This window comes from Branchiostoma floridae, chromosome 12, assembly GCF_000003815.2.
Source record: "Branchiostoma floridae strain S238N-H82 chromosome 12, Bfl_VNyyK, whole genome shotgun sequence".
Taxonomy (NCBI): domain Eukaryota; kingdom Metazoa; phylum Chordata; class Leptocardii; order Amphioxiformes; family Branchiostomatidae; genus Branchiostoma; species Branchiostoma floridae.
Genome location: NC_049990.1, coordinates 5,136,923 through 5,159,052, shown reverse-complemented (window position 1 = coordinate 5,159,052; position 22,130 = coordinate 5,136,923). Strand labels below are relative to the sequence as shown.

At 42.1% G+C, this 22,130-nt stretch overlaps 1 protein-coding gene and 1 long non-coding RNA gene across 2 annotated transcripts; both read left to right on the top strand.

Annotated features, from left to right (window-relative positions):
• The first annotated feature begins 8 nt into the window (after positions 1-8).
• Positions 9-943, top strand: LOC118427559. Its single transcript, XR_004832533.1, has 3 exons — positions 9-64; positions 517-615; positions 879-943. It is a non-coding gene; the product is annotated as an uncharacterized LOC118427559 (long non-coding RNA).
• A 5,677-nt stretch (positions 944-6,620) lies between these two features.
• On the top strand, positions 6,621-21,122 carry LOC118428058 (titin-like). Its single transcript, XM_035838021.1, has 11 exons — positions 6,621-11,786; positions 12,259-12,348; positions 12,855-12,965; positions 13,350-14,032; positions 15,563-15,901; positions 16,497-16,616; positions 17,333-17,409; positions 17,819-17,955; positions 19,114-19,162; positions 19,760-19,838; positions 20,131-21,122. Exons 1-11 carry the CDS (start codon positions 7,188-7,190, stop codon positions 20,774-20,776), a joined length of 6,930 nt encoding a protein of 2,309 aa, XP_035693914.1. The 5' UTR covers positions 6,621-7,187; the 3' UTR covers positions 20,777-21,122.
• Positions 21,123-22,130: the final 1,008 nt, after the last annotated feature.

The following is a 22,130-nucleotide window of genomic DNA, read 5'->3' as shown; positions in this document are numbered from 1 at the left end:
TTTTCTAAGGGAGGAGATCACTGGAATGATGATTGTTGCGCTGGGGCGTTACTGGCATGCAGAGGTAGGTACCGGACAGCATCCATTGTTGGATGTACTGGATAACAGAGATCACTTGCTTTAGATGACATTAGGATAAGATACCCCATATGCCAATACATGTGACGTAATGCTCTATCAATGATAGTGTTAAACGATGTCAGGATGGCAGAGCGGTCAAAGGGGCTTGGTTTACAGTCTGAATCAAATCCTCGACATTGAGTATTGGTCAAAATAAATAAAAATAAAACTTTCGACAGCAGTGCTTGACTGGAGTTGTGTATAACTGTGTGGTCACTGTGTGGTCAGGGGTCAGGGGCTAAACTGAGACGTTGCCCTGTTTGCCATATGGACATTAGCTTTGTAATAATATAGTAAATTTCTTTCATACGATCCGTACCTAAATCCTTAGAGTTAATGTTTATATATAATTTGCTCTGTCGAGCTGAATAAGTTGCAATGACACATTTGTTTTAGCACTTCCGATGTGCAAGATGCGGCATACCCTTCAAAGCAGTTGGACTTCCACACTACGAGCACGGCGGGAAAGCCTACTGTGAACAGCACTTCCATGAGGTTTGTCTGTCTGTTCATTCCTTTAGTCAGTACTTAATGTTGGTATCCGCGACTTCCAAATAAGACTTGTGAATTGATCCGACTACCCGATGTCAATTAAGTTGTCAGAGCAGCTTGATAGATCTGTATGGATATACAGCTTGTACAGGTTTAGCGCGATACTCAATGAGGTGGTTTACAGTATGTGCAATACACACAAAGCAACTTACGAACATATCTATACATGGTCCATGATTGACTTTTGTTATGAATTGATTTTGCAGTTATTCAGTGACTTCTGCTACGCCTGTGACCAGCCCATAACGGATGAAAGTAAGCAAAAATTATAACCTATAATATCTCTTCAATATTCAGAAATGATAATCAAATCGACTCAGATGTATCAAGTCCAATGCCCTGTATGACATGAGTTCAACGATTTTCTACGTGTTTTCATTCCAGTAATCTGCGCGATGAACAAAACATGGTGCAGACAGCATTTCAGCTGTGCGATGTGCAGCCAGAACATCAAACTGGAGTAAGTACATATTACGTGTTCTTCCCAGAACAACTTTCCAATTTGCTTTAGTGTTACAACTACCCCTTTAGCTTTACGAATCGTGTATGCGTGGCAGAATAAGTCAACACCTATGCCATTGAGATTAAGCAAGCCTTGGCTAGAGGATGTCCGATATAATATATGAATATGTGCTGTATGGTTGTTTTCAAAGAGTCAAAGATTTTTTTTTCAAAGAGAACATGTATATCAATTGATACATTTCAGCAATACTGACAAATCCATGTGAATTTAGATAAGCACCCCATAACGAAACATATATGATGTTACATCTGATCATATCAAATTGGGAGAAAAAGGTCGAATCCACATGCTTGATTTCTGTACCTATTCTCAACCAAAATATACCTATATGGTCAACAAATAATCGGGAAAATATATGTACATTGGGCCAAATATATGTTGATTCATTCATACCTTTAGATATCTATATATGTATGTTAAATTGTACTGTATGTAGCTGTTATACAAAACCTTACGAAAGTCGCTGTACTTTTGTCGTGTCTCAATAAAGATATCAAAGTTGTATGAACAATAAGTCCTATTCTTTTTTATCAATACGATTGTGTATTTCTTTTTACCTGTTACTTCAGTGACAAGTTCTACGCTTGTGACGGCCGTCCCGTCTGTAAACACTGTAAAGACAAGGTCCCGGCATCCCTGCTCCAAACCAGGAAGAAGAGAACCATCGTCGATGCCATAAGGGACATGGTACGGAGTCCGCGGTCACCTAACACTGACAAGATAACAGTATAAAATCATAATATGTGCATCTTCCAGACTATGGCTAACAACAAGTTAACAACAGCATATCATTATTAATCTCTTAGCTTGAACACGGCGACACTGTGTATGTACAGTTTGTACTTCGTATTTTGCGTTTGATGAAAAAAGTTAACCATGTTGACACAATTGTAAATGACAACAAAAATATTCCGTTGTAACGTTTGACCAATCGCTGACGTCACGTATGTGTAAGATCATGTGTTGATAAGATCACGTGTCTGTAACTCTATCGCGTTTACGTTCTGAAGTGATTGGTCATTATTGATCCCGAAAGCATGGGGAGCAGTGGTCGTTGAAAGTTTGATCCTTAGTGTTGGAAGAAAGTTCAGCATGCATATGGTACTATAATTTACTACCAACACAGATAAGCTTCCATGTTATACCTTATTTTGGATTTCTAACAAACATTGAAACGTATATTCCAGCCTAACACATTTGTATTTGCACAGATTGCCATAACAATTGTATTTAAGACTTAATTGATGCTTCCAGTACATTAATGCTTATGCTAATCAAGTAAACCGCAATACTAACAAAAAGGATGGATTTTAAGTTCTAAAGCTAGTGTTTTTGTAAATAGGACATGACTATCGTGATATAAGTTTATAAGTGTATAATTATTTATTTCCAACATTATTTTAACATGTTATTATTGAACATTTGATTATTTGAACATATTTGGAATACTAACATCGTACGCTGTGTTATGTTTATGAAACTGTTAGAAGTATGTATGCGTAACAGGATAAGTATTGGAAAATTGATAAACACAAAAATCAATCAATGTTGGCCAGTTGTCAAGCACCTTTCTCATGCAATTCTAAAAGACAATGTCCCTAGGCAGCTGACGCTATATAGGAGCATGATAAATGATGTCATAGCACGAGGCAACAATGTATTGTAAAATACACACTTCCTTTGTTATTGTTGCAACAATTTGGATATTAAACGAAAATAATATTTGGAAATGTCAATCTTGCCGACTCCGTGTCGTTCGAATCACTTTTACTGAATGAATGAATGAATGAATATCAAAAGATGGCCATCAAACAGTATATTCTTTATGTCAGTTTTGTTGGTGATAGATAATGTGAATGGCAGTTCAAAATTGATTTAAATATAGCCTCACCCAATTGTAATAGAAGTATGTTCAACTTTACAATGTAGCGGCACTGTAGCAGTAACATGCAGTCGATCACTACACAATATTATATAGATTTATAAAACCTATAGAAAAGGAAAATCCAACAAATGACCAGTAGGCTAGCCTTATATTTTATTGGCGAGGACGAAGTGCATAGAGTGAATAGCAACTCATATTTGATGCAAAAATGCAAAGTTTACAATTGTAGTATCTCTTAAACACCATTTGGTTAACACTACGCAAAGGAATCTAAGAACGCCATGCAAAAGAAAGATACAAAAAATCACCACATGCAAACTTTATACTTTATTGTCGAGAACAAAGGACAAATAACTACATGACAGCTACATGTGTCAGACAACAATCAAACCAGAGCTTATGCCGTAAGATTGTGTTTCCCATGGTCAAAGCATGCAATTACAAAGATGCAGCTGTTTCCGTAAAACAGCCCGACAACTTTTAGCATGAATGATTGGTTGTTACCGCACGGTCAGTTGGCATCACTCATTCGGACAAGGTCGCCACTCCATAATGGTGGCAGTTATAAATGAATGAATGAATAAATGAATGAATGAAGACCTTAATTGTACATTTTTGCCCAGCCAGGTTAAGTACATGTCACCACAAAGATAAAGACAAAAAAAGTATCACAGATCTTAAGTCTAACACAGGAGTTCGGCCTCTTCTCGCTTCTTGTTATATATAAAGACCGCATCACTCATTAGTACAAGGTCGCCTCGCGAAAATGGCGGGAGTTTTACATAATGGCGGCCGTATATTTTGTGATTGACAGGGAAGGACAGAGGGTTGTCTTCTTCCCGCGTCCCCCATATGTCAAATATTCCATCCCTCTAGGCTCTTACTCTTAAGTACTGCAGGTTAGTATCAAATAACCCATTAAAGGCAAAATTTTACGCTCGTGTTCCTAAACTATTTTTCAAGAGGCACGATGCGTATTCGGGGATTTCAAATATTGTACATTTCAAACATTATACATTTACCATAACGTTTTATGTGTTCTCTACTATTGATGCCCTTATTAAACAACGAAATTAAGATTGATGGCCCTGTCAAAACACAACATAGACAATTTCACATTTTTGGTACGTTATTTTGTGTTAGGAAATGCCTTATATAGCGCATCAGCGTTGCAGGGGTTCCATACATTATACCTGAGTGTACCTCAGGTATACTTTTATGTATATTGTAAAAGATTATCAAATTAGGACCATTTCTTTGTTTCAAGGTATTGATATCATCGTTACACTACGAAATTGAGATTAATGAACCTGTCAAAACAAAAGATAGACAACTTTCACATTTTCGATACGTTCTTTTGTGTGTAAACTAGATTCTAGTAAGACATTGGAAAATAACACTCGTTGACACACGTTGATGAGTTAAAAGGCAGCGCAATAATCAGCAATAATGTCTTCACTTTGTTGTCCCTTGAGATTTAACACCCTCCTTAACGAACAATGGTGTCACACGTTTCTCCATGTGACTCAGATCTTTGCCAGATAGATGTGGCCACTGGGGACTAAAAAAGGCGGGAAAGTCTTAAGTGCCCGCAGGTTATAATTACGTATACAGAGTACCTGTGAATGGAGGCATACAATAGTCCATGATCAGTGTAAGGTAAAAAAGAGAAAGTGAATGGCGATATACAATAGTGAGAGGCGTGAGGTGCAACGAATGCGACGAACGATACGTGACTGTTGGTGAGTTCTTTTATACGAAGTCGCTGACTTGAACACTTGGAAACCTTACAAGTCTCTCCTCAGTCTACGCCCATAACTCTGGGTCGCTGCGAATGCTGCACTACAAGCTCTACAAAAGTTGGTATGTATCGCAACCTTTTTTCAGTTTTTTCAGATATGCTACTCCTAATGTTCTTCCAAGAAATTGCAACTGTCAAAACGTGGAATGCAAAATATGCTATGCCGCAATCCTTCTGTCATCTTGTCAATCAATCCGTGCGGTAAACACACTTAATGATCGCATCTGATAGATATTCTTTCTTCACTGCGCTTTGAAGGTTACGAAACTTGGGATCTTGTTGAGAATCACTTTCACCGACTGCTGTTGTACAAATATACATCTAGGAGAAGCAGAATTTAACATAGCAGGACAATACCGCAAACCAAGCCGTTCTTTTAACGACAGATGGCCCTACGATGTCTCTGTAAACAAAAGTATCATCAAAGGAACGCCTACGACAAATTAAAACCTTTTAAAAGGCGCAACAAAGCGTACTGTAAATCGCCTGAAGAACTAGAAGCGAGGCGGAACGCAAACCAGCGCCGCTCTGGCTACTGGGCTGACCAATTTGCATTGAAGCTGTCAAGCGTGGACCATATGACATAGTAGTGTTGAAAATAAAAACAACAACTGCATTCTGAGCTTTGTGGGATGCCCAAATATCACCATATACAATAACACTGCGATTGTCAAAAGCGATACGCTATATTCTACCCCAAGAGGACTGTGTATACATGTTGAAAATAAAACATTATCTAAGTGACCCTGGGGGAATCTGACGGGGATGATTTAAAACACCCAGGTTAAATGGTAGGCTAACCGGTCTTTCCTCCATTTTGTAACCCCCGAACTTTCACCCCATTGCGTTGTACGGCATTTCGCGTTAATATTGGGCTGACAATGTTTGGGGTGAGACGTAAGTACGAACTTCTATTCATTGTTATCCAATTTCAAGTATGACTTTATCTCAGAAGAAAGCAACCCTATTCTATTCCAAAGTTTGGTTTCGCCAGGCTCGGTGAATACAGAATCTAACTCTAGTAGAATCTAATATTGGGTTAGTAAGGCAGAGAATTAGGGTAAACATATAGCCATGTGCGTGACGTTGCTTGCATTATTTAATGTTTTCGTACACCATAAATGGACGACTAAACGGCTGTGAACACAGTTGCGTTAGGCAAATCATTGTTGCTGTTGTTGAATCTTACACCGTATATAAAACGTCTTGTTATGTCAAGGCTATTTCGATAATCATCTACAGTATGTCCAAACGATCGTATCTTTTTTTTTAATACATTAGAAGAAGACCATTATTTGTTTGCATTTCTAAACCAGTGCCAAGTAGTACTTACATAGGATCCCAATAAGACAGGGATTCGATAAAGGATCATCTACAGTATTGTATAAAGGATTTCACGCGTCTTTGCAATCCTTAGCCGCGTTTGCTCTGCAAAGTGTTTCGTGAGTTCATAGTATAAAACAAACAAGTGTCTTTTTCTAGTTCAATTTCTGATACGCCTAAGGCCTGATCGCAGTGCAAGTTATTTATGTTGCCATTTACGATGTACTGTTTCAAGGCCGAGGGACTGTCAGAAGAATAACAACAAACGTCAGTCCTGTGGCTGAGCGCGTAATGACAACTGAATGAACTAATGAAGGCCTTTATTGCACATTTTTGCCCAACCGAGCTGCGTACAGCTCACAACAAAGAAAAAACATGTATATTAAGATGTCACAGATCTTGTCTAACAGAAGTTCGGCTTCTCCTCGTTTCTTGGTGATGGTGAAATTGTAGGACTGTATATTGATTTAGTAATAGTCGGTTTATCAAGACGCATGAGGAATATGAATTTGTCAGTGCTACTCATATGTCTAAATTGAGGAAATGTACCTTCTATATAACTGAATAGAGTGTTGCTATCGTTAACATACTTAGTCCAGTCAGCGACGAAGTGTGCTTCATCTTCCACCAAGTTTAAGGCGCACAAATAAAATTGACAAACTCTTTGTTCTAGAGGACGCACCCGTAGACTATTCTGCACGTACGCCCACTCAGTTCGGCTTCTATGTGAAACTAGGTCATCTGACACCACCTTGTATAAGCAGTAACCATTCTATCATTTCCTTCTTATGTTCTATTACTACATTATACTTAAATGTGAAAAACGATCATCACAACACTTGCATGCATGTTGGCTGACCCAGATGATAAACGTATAACGTGTAATATTTCATTCAATGACTGGGTGTTTTCGATTCTTCTTCGATTAAATTCCTGTCCGTGTTTTCAGCCCTCCAGCGTTTGTCAGCCTCTGAATAGTACCGATGCCGAATCTGCTCGACCGGCTAAACGAACAAGTAGATCGGCTCAAAGAGTTGGAAGAGGATCACGACGATCTTCTGTTTGCCTATAACGAACTCCACACCAAGCTTGAGGACGAGGTACCTGGGGACTCTGACGTCAACACAAAGCTAGAGAAGCTCGTAGAAACCAAGAAAGCTCTTGAGAGCCAAACAGAGTACCTGAAGAAGAGACTTAAAGAACTAGAAAATTCTCTGAAGAAGGCGGAAGCAATGGATCTGGATAAAATCAGCGATATCGGCAAGACCCTTCTCCAGTCAGTCCCGAAACCTGATACAGAACCCGCCTTGAATGGTCCTGAAAGCAAGCCAAATGGGGAGCCTGCCCCGACATCTAAACCTTCTGACGACCCTACTCAATCTTCTCCAGAAAAAGCACCGACTCCCTCAGAACCTACGGGAGACAATGAGCCTACGCCAGCCAAACCAGGAGAAGAACCTGCACCCACGAAGCCAACAGAGGAACCTGCGCCCACTGCACCAACAGACAAGCCTACACCAACGTCACCCGCAGACAAGCCTGCACCAACTGCACCCACAGACAAGCCTGTACCAACTGCACCAACAGACAAGCCTGCCCCGACTGCACCCGCAGACAAGCCTGCACCAACTGCACCTGCGGACAAGCCTGCACCAACTGCACCAACAGACAAGCCTGCACCAGCTGAACCCGCAGACAAGCCTGCACCAGCTGAACCCGCAGACAAGCCTGCACCAACTGCACCTGCGGACAAGCCTGCACCAACTGCACCAACAGACAAGCCTGCACCAACTGCACCAACAGACAAGCCTGCGCCAACTGCACCCGCAGACAAGCCTGCACCAACTGCGCCAACAGACAAACCTGCGCCAGCTGCACCCACAGACAGGCCTGCATCAACTGCACCAACAGACAAGCCTGCACCAACTGCACCAACAGACAAGTCTGCACCAACTGAACCAATTTCGCCAACAGACAAGCCTGCACCAACTGAACCAACTGAACCAATTGCGCCAACAGATAAGCCTGCGCCAACAGACAAGCCTGCACCAACAGACAGGCCTGCACCAACTGAACCAACTTCACCCACAGACAAGCCTGCACCAACTGCACCCACAGACAAACCTGCACCAACTGAACCAACTGCGCCAACAGACAAGTCTGCACCAACAGACAGGCCTGCACCAACTGAACCAACTTCACCCACAGACAAGCCTGCACCAACTGCACCCACAGACAAACCTGCACCAACTGAACCAACTGCGCCAACAGACAAGCCTGCACCAACAGACAAGCCTGCACCAACTGAACCAACTGCACCCGCAGACAAGCCTGCACCAACTGCACCAACAGACAAGCCTGCACCAACTGAACCTACAGACAATCCTGCACCAACTGAACCCGCAGAAAGTCCTGCACCGACAACCCCCGCAGAAAAGCCTACAGCTACGGAGCCAACAAAACCTATACCTACAAAGCCAGCAGACAAGCCTGCACCTATGAAGCCAACGGAGGAACCAGCACCTACAAAGCCAGCAGATCCTGCACCTACAACGCCAGCAGAACCTGCACCGACAACGCCAGCGGAACCTGCACCGACAAAACCAGCAGATCCTGCACCTACAACGCCAGCGGAACCTGCACCGACAAAACCAGCAGACGTCGTACCTACAAAGCCAGCAGATCCTGCACCTACAAAGCCAGCAGACCTGACACCTACGAAGCCAGCAGACCTGACACCTACGAAGCCAGCAGAACCTGCACCGACAAAACCAGCAGACGTCGTACCTACAACGCCAGCAGATCCTGCACCTACAAAGCCAGCGGAACCTGCACCGACAAAACCAGCAGACGTCGTGCCTACAACGCCAGCAGATCCTGCACCTACAAAGCCAGCAGAACCTGCACCTACAAAACCAGCAGAACCTGTACCTACAACGCCAGCAGAACTCTTACCTACGAAGCCAGCAGAACCTGCACCTACAAAATCAATGGATGAACCAGCGCCTACGAAACCAGCAGAAGCAGTACCTACAAAACCAATGCAGGACCCAGCACCTACAAAGCCAGCAGAACTTCAACCAGCACCTACAAAGCCAGTACAACCGACGCCTACAGAGCCAACAGAGGAACCTGCACCTACAAAGCCAACGGAACCAGCACCTACAAAGCCAACAGAAATTCAACCAGCACCCACAAACCCAGCAGAACCTGCGCCTATAAAGCCAACAGAGGCACCTGCGCCTACAAAGCCAACAGAGGCACCTGCACCTACAAAGCCAACAGAAATTCAACCGAAAAAGCCAGTAGAACCTGTACCTGCAAAGCCAATAGAGGAGCCCGTTTCTTCAAAGCCAGCAGAAACAGCGCCTACGAAGCCCGGAGAACATGCACCTACAAAACCAGCAGAATCAGCACCTACAGAGCCAGCAAAACCTGAAATTACAAAGCCAACAGAACCAGAACCAAAACCTGTACCTTCAAAGCCAACAGAGGAACCAGAATCCACGAAGCCAGTAGAAGAACCTGCACCTACAAGGCCAAAAGAGGAACCTGTGCCCAAAACGCCAACGGAACCCGCACCTACAAAACCAGCAGAAGCTGTACCTACAAAGCCAGCAGAACCTGTACCTACAAAGCCAGCAGAACCGGCGCCTACAAAACCAGCAGAAGTAGCGCCCACAAAGCCATCAGAACCTGTACCTACAAGGCCAGCAGAACCGGCACCTGCAAAACCAAAAGAGGAACCTACACCTTCAAAGCCATCAGAACCAGCGCCTACAAAGCCAGCAGAAGCCGCACCTTCAAAGCCAGCAGATCTCGCACCTACAAAGCCAGCAGATCTCGCACCTACAAAGCCAGTAGAAAAACCTGCACCATCAAAGCCAGCAGAACAAGCACCTACAAAACTAGCAGAACCTGTCCCTACAAGGCCAGCAGAACCGCCTGCACCTAGGAAGCCAACGGAGGAACCAGCACCCACAAAGCCAGCAGAACTCACACCTACAAAGCCAGCAGAAATTGAACCAGCATCTACAAGGCCAAAAGAAGAACCAACACCTACAAGGCCAAAAGAAGAACCAGCACCTACAAAGCCAGCAGAAATCGCAACTACAAAGCCAACAGAACCTGTACCGACAAAGCCAGCAGAACTCGCACCTACAAAGCCAGCAGAACCGACACCTACAAAGCCAAAAGAAAAACCAATACCTACAAAGCCAAAAGAAGAATATGCACCTTCAAAACCAACTGGGGAACCTACAAAACCCAAGGATGAACCTGCGCCAACAAAACCAAACAAAGAACCAGCTTCTGTAAAACCACCAGAAGAAGCTGCTCCTGCAAAACCCAAGAGGCAACCATCCCCTGCAAAACAACCTGCCTTCATTGCTCCTTTCGAAGCACCACCTCCCATAGAGCCCCGGACCCAATCTGTTCCCTACAAACATAAGAAAGAACCCGCCAAACAGGAAAAGCCTCAGCAAAGTAAACCCAAACAGGAACCTGCACCTGCTACACCAAAAGAGGAACCTAAACCTGTAGAAAAAGCTGCTCCTTCAAAACCAAAAGAGGAGATTGTTCCCACGAAACCCAGAGATGAGCCTGTTCCTTCCAAACGTGTGACAGAGCCTGCTCCCGCAAAAGTGGAAGAACCTCAGCAAAGGAAACCCAAACAGGAACGGAAAAAGGAACCTGCACCTGCTAAACCAAAGGAGGAGCCTCAGCAAACTAAACCTGTAGAAAAAGCTGCTCCTTCAAAACCAAAAGAGGAACCTAAACCTGTAGAAAAAGCTGCTCCTTCAAAACCAAAAGAGGAGATTGTTTCCCCAAAACCAAGAGATGAGCCTGTCCCTTCCAAACGTGTGACAGAACCTGCTCCCGCAAAAGTGGAAGAACCTCAGCAAAGGAAACCCAAGATAGAACCCACTCCAACAAAACCTAAAGAAGAACGTGTACCAGCTAAAAGCAAGGAAGAACCGGCTCCAGCACAACCACAGCCTCGAGAAACCAAGCCAAAAGAACCTGCTCGTGCAAAACCGAAGGAAGAGATTGCCCCCACTAGACCAATGACACAACCACAAGAAAAACCCAAAGTGGAAAAACAACAACCCAAAGCAACAGAAATGCCATCTACCAAACCCCAAAAAGAAGTTACACCCAGTGCGAAGGATACGCCTTCTCTCGGTAAACCCATTGAGAAGAAATCGCAAACCAGAGCAGAACCTGCACCTGTTCAACCAAAGTCTCAAGAAACCAAACCCGAGGTTATCACTCCAAGACAGTCTGAAGTTTCGTCCAACAAGCTGGTCAACAACCCGAACAAACCACAGAGAGCTAAAGAGATACCTTCTCAACAGACAAGACCTAAACAAGAACCAGAGATGCCACAAGAGACGAACCTGGATGATATTGCTTTTACACCCAGGCCAAAACAAGAAAAGCAAAAAGAGATAGTCCAAGAACCAGTGAAGAAAGAAATACCGAAGCAGCAGGAAACAAAACAACAAAAACCCAAGGCACCTGTGGAAGAGGAGAACACGAGGATACTACCGAAGAGTATTGAGCTGGCGTATTGGATACTGGTGGGTTTACTCTCTTTATGTAATTTGTAAATGATGATATGCAAAAGATACAGGTATTTTACCAGTATAAACCAATACAGTAAAAAGCCGTTTAATTGCGCATCCCGTTTTCCAGGTTATTTCGTGCAACTATCCGGATGGTGCAATAATAAGTCATCCAACTGGACCGCGCCGTTTCGGGATTTTTTAATTTCGTGCAATTAATAGAATCGTGTGCGATAATCCGTTGTGCAATTAAATAGTTTCTACTGTACAGTTCACTTTTAGTCATTTTTGCCATAAATCTAGTGTTTATTCAGTGCAGTCCTATACGCAACAGGCCGTTGAAAAAAAAGTGCGATCCAGTACATAATACAATGATTTCTTTCCGACTTTGCCCATGATCCATGCCCGATGGAAATATTGAATATGTATTTATGCAAATGAGGATGACGCTAAGTGACGCTGTGCTACGTCATGTTGTTGTTTTCAGGACAGAGAACGTGACAAAGCTGAAGCGGCAGCTAAACCTGACACTTCTCAGCCAACAGAGCAGAAAGAAAAGCACGCTTCAGAGCAGATGGTAGGTCATGATCTTTTTCCTAACAACTTGTATGTGATAAAAGCGTCCTATGTTACTCTGCACTCCATTACTTGTATAGTAAGCACATAAAGCATTGTACATTTCTAGCCTAACAGGCTTAGTACATGCAGTACCATGGTTTTGCACACACAAACGCAAGTAAGCATTTACGGGTGCACCTACAATATATAGATAGTAAAGACATTGTAATCGTGTTTTGAAATGTTGAAGATAAGATGATACGCTATGCATACGCTACTTACAATACGATAATGTTACCTATGAATATTGCCATGGCTATATAGGATTAGCCACAGAAAACTGGGGCAGCTTATGTGTAAGCTCCAAATCCTTTTGTTGATGCGTTTTCTTAATCTATCCACTTAGCAACCTCTGTTATTAATTCGTTAAGCTATTAATGTCACTAATGACTGTTATCATTAATAATAATCAGCACATTGTATGCCAGACTGTTAGTTTCTGATGGATTGTAACTTCTACCTCAGGAAAAGGCAAAGGCCAAGCAGCCCACTGCAAAGAAAGAGAAGCCAGTTGAGCAGCAGCAAACTCAGTGGGAACCCGACAGGAAAAAATGGGAGGAGCTTCTCACTCCAGAGGTACGCCTGAAAAGTAACACATGAAACAACGAAGTAAATTCTATACTAGCTCGTACTTTCACTGCATACCATATGACATATAATACCAAATATTCAGTGCATGCAAAACAGGGTTATTTGCTTGTTAGATTCGCATCCATTGAGACAATATATCTAAAGAATTCTATGACCAAAGAACATCTAGACATAAACCGATATGAGAGAATACGACATCATTGAGAAACAAATCATAGTGAAGCTGTCAAATAATTACAGAATATGGCGAGACCACTTGGATACAGTCGATAATGTATGTCCAGCAAATAATATGTTCAGAAATGGAAATAGACTTGTAGAACTTGTTACAATGATTGACAGCCCATTCCATGGTCACTTTTCTTGCAGCCCAAGGCGACTCAGGCCGAGAAAAAGGCTACAGGACCAACGAAAGTTACAAAAACCGAACCCAAGGTGACAGTGACACCTCCAACACCACAAGAAGCCAGTAAATCCGAACCCAAGTACCCAGCGGTGGTCCCTAAGGACATAGAGTCAGCGGTCACACGTGAGGTTGCACCTGAAAAAGAAGTCCGCCCTAAACCTACGCAGTGCTTCGAACCTGCAGGTCCTACCATGGAACGCAAGGACATGGGCTCGGCTACGTTTGATCCACACGAGCTGAAGAAGGCCAACACCAGAGCAAGGAAGAAATCAGAGGAGATCGAAGAAAAATCCATAGAAGATGGTCCAGAAGAAGTCAAGTATGCCACGATTGACAGGCGCGAACAGAAGAGGATGATGAAGAAGCAAGAAGAGCCAGACGACAACGAGAAGGAAAACGTGGCAGAAACATCAACATGGCCTCGCAACAAGGAAAAGAAGAACAAAATGGCAACGGTGCAACCAATCCAACAAGAAGACAAGCCAGAAAAAAAGCCGTATACCAGGGACACACAGCTGAACCAACTGAAAAAGAAACTCGAGGAGACTGAACACAAACTGTCCGTGTCTGAAGATCCTATTCCTGACAACAAAGCTACAGTCAACATGGACGCCCTGAAGATTCACCTGGCCACAGCTGGAAACAAGTAAGTGACCTTTCTATCTAGTTTGCAACCTTCAGGCTATTTTTAATAGCAGTTAAACTTGAAGGGGCGTTGGCGAATAAATTTGTCATATTGGGTGTCTAAACACTGTTCGACGGGACAGTGCTGTTGCCGCAGTGTATGCGTTTCTTCCATACACATTGCACACAAGGTTGGTTGATCTATATGTATACCGATATTGGGTTCATTGCTAACAAACATTGCAGTAATTCTGCCACGTTTTCGGAAACTATTTGGGTACGTTGCTCACTGCTTGATAAAATCTATTACTCCTTGCCGCATTGTGAAGTAGCGAAATTGACACTTCTCCAAATGTATAATACTTTAATAAGGTGCAGGACTTCTTGCGACGTGGTACCAAATCAGGAGTAGTAGTGTAGTAGTGTAGTGTTCATGAAGCCCCGAGGAAGGGAATTACCCAAAGGTTATCCAAAGGTCGGCATAAACATCTTTCTGGTTGAGTAGCTGAGAACCAAACGTATACCCAACATAAGTGCATACTTGGGAAAATAGTGTGTCTTGTATTTAGCTTACAATTACTACATTTGTTAGAAACTAAATGTATCCTTAGCCATAGTATACAATTAAGTAGTTTTAAGTAGTTTTGTTCTTGTTTAACTAATTGCTATTGCTTTTGTAACGTTGCCAAACATCTAAATGCATTTGCTGGGTGTCACACAGATTTAGCTCACCTTCTAGCGACCTTGATTTCAATCAGCCGCATATGTCACACATCGCTGGGTTTCAATCAAACACTCTAACATGTTCTATAACCTACATATGAAGACAATGCCAGGCTGTAGGCTTCCTCAGACACTGTTATAAGCAACAACTTCTGGTACTGATTTTGATGACAGTCCATGCTGCTATGGCATTACAACGTTTAACATTCCATGTTCTTAGCTTTGACAAATCAATCATATGCATGGCACAAGCTGTTTTGCTAATGTCTCTCTTAAAAAATACATCAATTACTTTGTCTTGCAACCGTGCATACCATTCCCTACCTCACTAAACCCTCCTGATCATAATGTATTTTCTGTCTCCTTTGTTGTTGTTTTTTGGAGGGGAGGGGGGGTAGCCTTTCCCACGTGAACCCCTTGGCCATTATTTCTGGGTCATATGATCTGAACAATTGAGGCAACGTACAGATACCAATCATACGGTATCTATACATTTGGTGGTATTATGTTTGGGATAATAATATCATATGGTTGCAATTGCCATCTGTGCGCAAAAACATTTAATCATAAGCCTCTTAATACTCTTGCTGCTTGGCTTCATTGGTAAGGAAATATTCTTTGAGATAGATTTAAAGGAATATCGCTGGCTCTTACCTATGGATTAAAGCTGGAATGTTTCTGTGTCTTTGCAAAACCTATATACTCAATCATTAATCCAACCAATCAAACACGAATAAGTCAACAAAGGCTTAGCAAGATGTGGTGCTATACTCTTTGCTTTTCTCTGCTGCTGCTGCGCTTGCCATAACATCTGCTTGCTCATCCACAGTGTGTATCTATTGGCATTACCCAGCACTCTACCGCGCGCCAAGAAGCCCAAAATGGTGGACGACATCAAAACCTGGGAAGAACCGACCACTCTACCTCGGATGAAGAAGAGGGAGAAGAAAGCAGACGAACCCGTGTGGATAAAGTCCGAGGATAAACCGAAGAAGTCCGTTTCCATCAGCAACACTATCCACGTGCAGAACGGTCCAGCGAAGTCCATGAGGAGACCTGAGCCACAGATACATGCCCAGTCTACGCCAAACGTCAGTCAACTGCCAAAGCAACAGTTTAGCCAAAGCACCCTTCCACGACCGTCTAAAACTCTCACAGACGAAGAAAGGTGGGTACGCGTAGATAATAATGGTATTTTATTGCATATTGTGGATACAATTAAACAGAAATGTCTCAAACTAAGCTACTCTATAGGAGACTTATACACAGTGTGTGGCGGCACTTGCTTTCTTTGGTGGAGTTATCACTTTGGCAGTTTTTTTATGTACATCATTTTTATGTTCGTCGTCAAAAATTCTATATTTACAATATGTGTATTACATCACATGTCAGCATATAATTAGATTTGATCTATGCATTGAGCTAAAGTTGAGTATGAAAAAGTATCATGTCGTGGTCTTTTGAAATATCTAACGACCTATAAACGACGAATGAGTATGATTATAGAAAACAACAGTTATATATGCACTTGTTTTAAGAAGATATCTCGAAGAGGCATGTAAACTATAGTTATAGAGATAGCATAGCTCCAGATGTTTTGTTTAATAATAACTGTCCGCTTGTAACACTACTTGTAATAGTATCTAGTCTTTAGTATTCCATGTAATACTGTCGAATCTATACATTTAGCCCATAAGGGTAAGAGCATGCAAATATCATTATGCATTAAGTCACTGTGCTCTTTGTTGTATAAACTATCACAGGAAGGAACGAAAGTCGAGGCTGGCGTCGGAAAACACCTGTTTCGTGTGCTCAAAGCCGTTCGATTCCCCCGATGATATGATCTGCGTGAACAGCCTATACTGTCACAAGACATGCTACGAGTAAGTCCATACTCTCACCTCACCTCACCTCTCACCTATCCCTTGACCTCTGTATGGGTCGTTGGGGCACCATGACATCATCCACTATTCTCCTCCACCTGTCTCTATCCTCCGCCGCTCTTATGGCTTCTGCTAAGCTCGGCCCGGTGCATTCTTTTATATTGTCTTCCCATCGTTTCCTCTGCCTTCCATACACTCACTTTAAATTTCCTTTATCAGTACTCAGTTGTAGTGCTAAAGATAGCTTCTGTACTGGATTTCCAGTGATAAGTCAGCACTGGGCTAACAGTGCTGGCGCCGCTTTGACCATTACCTATACTGTCACAAGAATGTTACGAGTAAGTCGATACACCCACTCTACATGTCACCTTTTAGAGTACATTGTAGACTTGTACACGTATAGGTAAAACTTTAATACGTCATTGCTATTTACGATATGGTTATCACGCTCCATACTTTTGGCGAAGCGATTAAGGATCATGGCAGGTTTAAGTGTCTCTGACCACTCTGAAAATATTCCTAAAGTTGCACCAATGCATTCCCCAGGGAACAATTTTTGTCTAGATTTTTTGGCCATGGTACATGAAAAAGGCGATATGAAATTGTGTATTGATGTCACTCTCCGACGAAACCAATCGGTAGCCCAACAACTTTATCTTTCATTGTTGTTATAAAGGGGAATGAAATATATAATAGTTTTGAATTGCATTTTACAGCAGGGTCAAGAAACCGAAGAAAGTCCCGCCAGTTCTGACAATAACAAGAAAGCCACTGGCTTCGTCACCAGTCAACAGTAAGTCTGTCTTCTTTCTCTCCCATTGTAGCAGAAAATGCATCAACGTATATGCCATTCATATTACAAACAACATGTCAATATCATTGCAGTCGCTTTAACAATACGGGTACTGTAGTGCGCAGTACTGTACAGTATTCGTGAGGATTGATGGTTCCATTCTTGATTTCAGATTTTAAGTCTGTATTTGTATGTGATCTGGTTTGTATTTGCATGTAATCTGTGAAATATATTTCTGTGTAAATCTGCTTTATGTATTTGTATATGTCCCTTTGGTGAGCCCTGGAAGACAAACCCCACTAGTGGCTAAAGGGAATCTCAATTAACTCAATAAACTCTATAATACGATATCAAAGTCAAAAGTGATTAGGACACAAGAAACAATCGAATGACACACTTACCATTGCAGGTCCAACATCGTTCCGGGATCCGTTCAGTCCACCCCCAACATCGCCGATGAGCCTGCCGCCGACCACTCCCGTCTCCCCGTTTCCAGATGCGAAGAGCCCCGGAGCGCTGTCATACGCTGCCTCCATCTGGAGTAGTGTAAGTCACACTGTAAGTGGTGTTAGAAACAGAGGTGGAGGGACAGGGATAGGGAAAGAGAGGGGGGGGAGAAAGAGCACAATGACAAAGTCATAATGATCGCAACATTGTACGTTGAACTAATATTAGACAATGACAATGACAATGAAGTTTATTGCATATTCATGCCCTCTTTGGGCTAAATGCAGTAAGACGCATACAAAGAGTAAGCTATTCTATGTTCTGCTTACGTCTATACTTCTACATGTTTCTTCTCTCTTCTTAAAACATGTGAAGACGAACTTACAGAGTTCTTTTATCAAATCATAGAAACAGGAGGGAGCAGAGATAGGGAGATGGACGGAGAGAGAGAAAGAGCACAATTACAAAGTCATAATGATCGCAATATTGTACGTTGAACTAATATTAGAAACTGAGAGGAGGCAGGGATAGGGAGACGGATGGTGAGAGAGAAAGAGCACAATGACAAAGTCATAATGATCGCAACATTGTACGTTGAACTGATGTAAAAAACAGAGAGGGAGAAGAGATAGGGAGATGGACGGAGACAGAGAGAAAGCACAATTACAAAGTCATAATGATCGCAACATTGTACGTTGAACTGGTGTTAGAAACAGAGAGGGAGCAGAGATATGGAGATGGACGGAGACAGAGAGAAAGCACAATTACAAAGTCATAATGATCGCAATATTGTACGTTGAACTAATATTAGAAGCTGAGAGGGAGCAGAGATAGGAAGACAAAGGGAGAGAGAGAAAGAGCACAATTACAAAGTCATAATGATCGCAAAATTGTACGTTGAACTAATATTAAAAACAGAGAGGGAGCAGAGATACGGAGATGGACGGAGAGAGAGAAAGATCACAATTGCAAAGTCATAATGATCGCAAAATTGTACGTTGAACTGATGTTAGAAACAGAGAGACTGGGAAAGGTAGATAGAGGGAGAAATATTGTGAGGGAGGGAGAGAGAAATCACAATACACAAAGTAATAATGATCCTAACATTGTACTTTGAATTTTCCTAACTTACATCTGTGACCACTGGTTTTTGAGCTGCAGTGTTAATTGAAAATATATAAGCGCGTAAACATATTTCGAGAAAATGCATTCGTATCTATTGAATTTAACACTAATAAGTGATTTCTTTATATCCAGGCGGAAGCAACCACTTGCTATGTATGCCATCAAGTCATCGAGGGAAAACGTAAGTGCTTCTTCCAAACAATCAGCCACTAGTATATGTTAAATCACCACTCCGACATAAATACGTCATAAGCATTGCAGAAACACTGTGAACTTTGCTTCAATAAAATTAAATTTTGATATCATTTTATATAGGCATGAATCTGTAAAAGTCATCTAAACCTGGTCAATAACGCGCGGATGCACTTACTTAGAGCATCTGCATGTATATAATATCTACCAGTCCCCGTTTGGACGTCCGTCGGTTTCTAGCTATTTTGACGCCTTAGACAGTTATCATCTATTGATTAGTCACTATCTAAGTGTACTAAGTATAACTGTATGGTTTATTTCAACCATCAAAATTGTAAATTTTTCAGTGGCTATATGTCTTTGGTGGCTATGGCTTACCACAGCATGTTGTAGAAGAAACAAAAAAGACATCAGAATTGAATTGTGTCTTGCCAATCCAGGTGCTATTCGTGTCTTCGACAACTACGTGTGCGAGGAGCATTTTTGTTGCCAGATCTGCAAAAGAAAATTCGACAAGGAGTGAGTTTACCCTTTTCTTTATTTTCATAACGTTGCTATATCATAGTTCTCTGCTCATTTCACATAGGCGCTATAAGAGTCTTCGACCATCACGTGTGTGAGGATCACTTCGAATGCTACATGTGCTACATCAAGTTCACTCCCAAGTGAGTAGGGTCCTAACATAATTGACTGCATTAGATAGTTTCATCGGGCTTGAAGTCACAGAAATATAAGGTTCATAAAACATAGCCGTAAAAACATCTATCTGGCTAAGATGAGAGCGAGGCACACTCAGTCACATTCAATAATGTTGGTATAGGTCATACCTTATATATGTTTTTCTACATGTATGTATCGCGAGTACTTTGCATCTGCAACTGTATTCTGAAAAACCATCATACCATCACAAGCCTCAACCTTCCATGAAAATTACATATTGTTTTCCTTATTTTCCAGGAGCAAGTTCTTCAAGCTGGACTCCCGCCCTGTTTGTCGAAAGTGCTTCCTCTCCCTGCCAAGAGAGGTGACCAATCGTCCCAAGAAGCCATCCTTTGCTAGCTCACTCTTCGGTAACTGTATTCAGGACGAGGACGAAAAAGAGACGAAGAAGAAGAAGCGATCCAGCAATACAACCAGTCCCAAGACACCTCCGGGGAGTCCCAAGAAGTCGAACAAACAGAGGTCTCGAAGTCCGCCCGGAAGTCCCCAACGAAACCGACCTAGCCCCGGCAGTCCCAGAAGAAGTCCTGGAAGTCCCGGAAGAGCCGTTCCTGGAAGTTCAGGACGGGCGGCTCCTGGGAGTCCCGGAAGAGCTGTTCCTGGAAGTCTAGGGCGAGCACCTCCTGGGAGTCCTGGAAGAGCACCTCCTGGAAGTCCTGGAAGAGCGGCTCCCGGAAGTCCCGGAAGAAGAGTGCCTCCTGGTAGTCCCGGAAGAATGTCACCTGAAGGTACAAGGAGGATGTCTCCTAACGGTCCAGGAGGAACGGGTCCAAGAAGCCCCGGAGGAATGTCTCCAGGGAGCCCCCGAAGAATGGGTTCCTTGCCAAGAGGGCAGCAAAATCCGATTCCAGCAGGCTCCGGAAACAAGGACTTTAGTCTTTAAGCAAAGGCGTCCTTATTTCAGATTCTAGTTAGTGTCAGGAATTTGCATTCAGACTCCAAAAACGTCTAGGAAGAAACGAAAACATATTGATAATGTTAGAGATGATCGTCATTATTTAAGGCTATTTATGGTATTTATGGAAAGTGTTTAAAAAGAAAGGCACATGTATGGTAGAATGGTATATGGACTGATATTATCATCCTGTATGGAAGAAACGTAGGGATGTATGGTATGCATTATTTAAGAAAAGATGAAAAAGCGATGTAAAAAAAGAGAAAAGTAGAGACAAAATCTTGAGTAAGTTAGTAAGGCTATACATGCATAGAGATAAGTTCTTTGGGATGAGGTGTAAATTATTTATAACCTTTTTCATTTCAATCGTTTATCTTCATATGATTTTTTTTACTATATTTTCATTACATCAAGATCAAGTTATAATCTTACCTCTGGATAAAGAAGGGTAACAATTATGTTGTAACACAATCTCAATTGAAAACTGCCACCTACCTTCAGCTCTTTCTTACCGTGTGCGACAATGAATCGGTCAAATCATATTTTCCGAATAATTATGTTCATCAGTGAGACCATTTCATTATATCATGACATTGTACCTTATCAGTGACATCTGCAATCAGAAAAGAAAGGAGTCACATCCTATGTTTATCGAAAGTATGTTTGGTGATCTACCCATGTATGATGGCATTGGTGTTTTGATAGTAGCATTGAGCACCGCAATATCCAAGTTGTATGTTGAATTCCTACTCAGGCTGTGGCTAAATTGATATTCTAGTAAAATACCTGTCGTAGTAGAGGTAACCTTAGTTTGCCTTTGATAATGTTTATCATGATATGGATAATTACATTCATCGTTCCGACTTTGGCAAGTCATTCTTCGATGAAAAATTAGCGCGCACCATGTGCGTAGTGTGTGTTCTCACTATCATGATATCTACCGACATTGTGACTCTAATATATCATATATATCAAATAGGCATGTAATATTCAGCATATGTTGTAGGGAAGAGGTGTAATTATGATATTCTTTTCTATTGACTTTCGTATAAGTATCTCAGGTTATAATGCAGACTTGTGGTGTTAGCATATTGCTTGGTTTAGTACCCCATAGTTTCTGTATCTTCTTGAAATATGTATTACATGTGCAGCATAGTTGCCTAATATACGCATACTACTACGTAGTACGGGCTCTAAAAATAGTAGAATGCATGTAACTGGCTGATATGCAATGTAGGTGATAATATGGTTTAAGACTATCTATATGCTATCATATCATAGCATGTACTATAGCATATAGTGTGTACGTGTGATATAGGAGAATTGTCAAACAGTAAAAGGA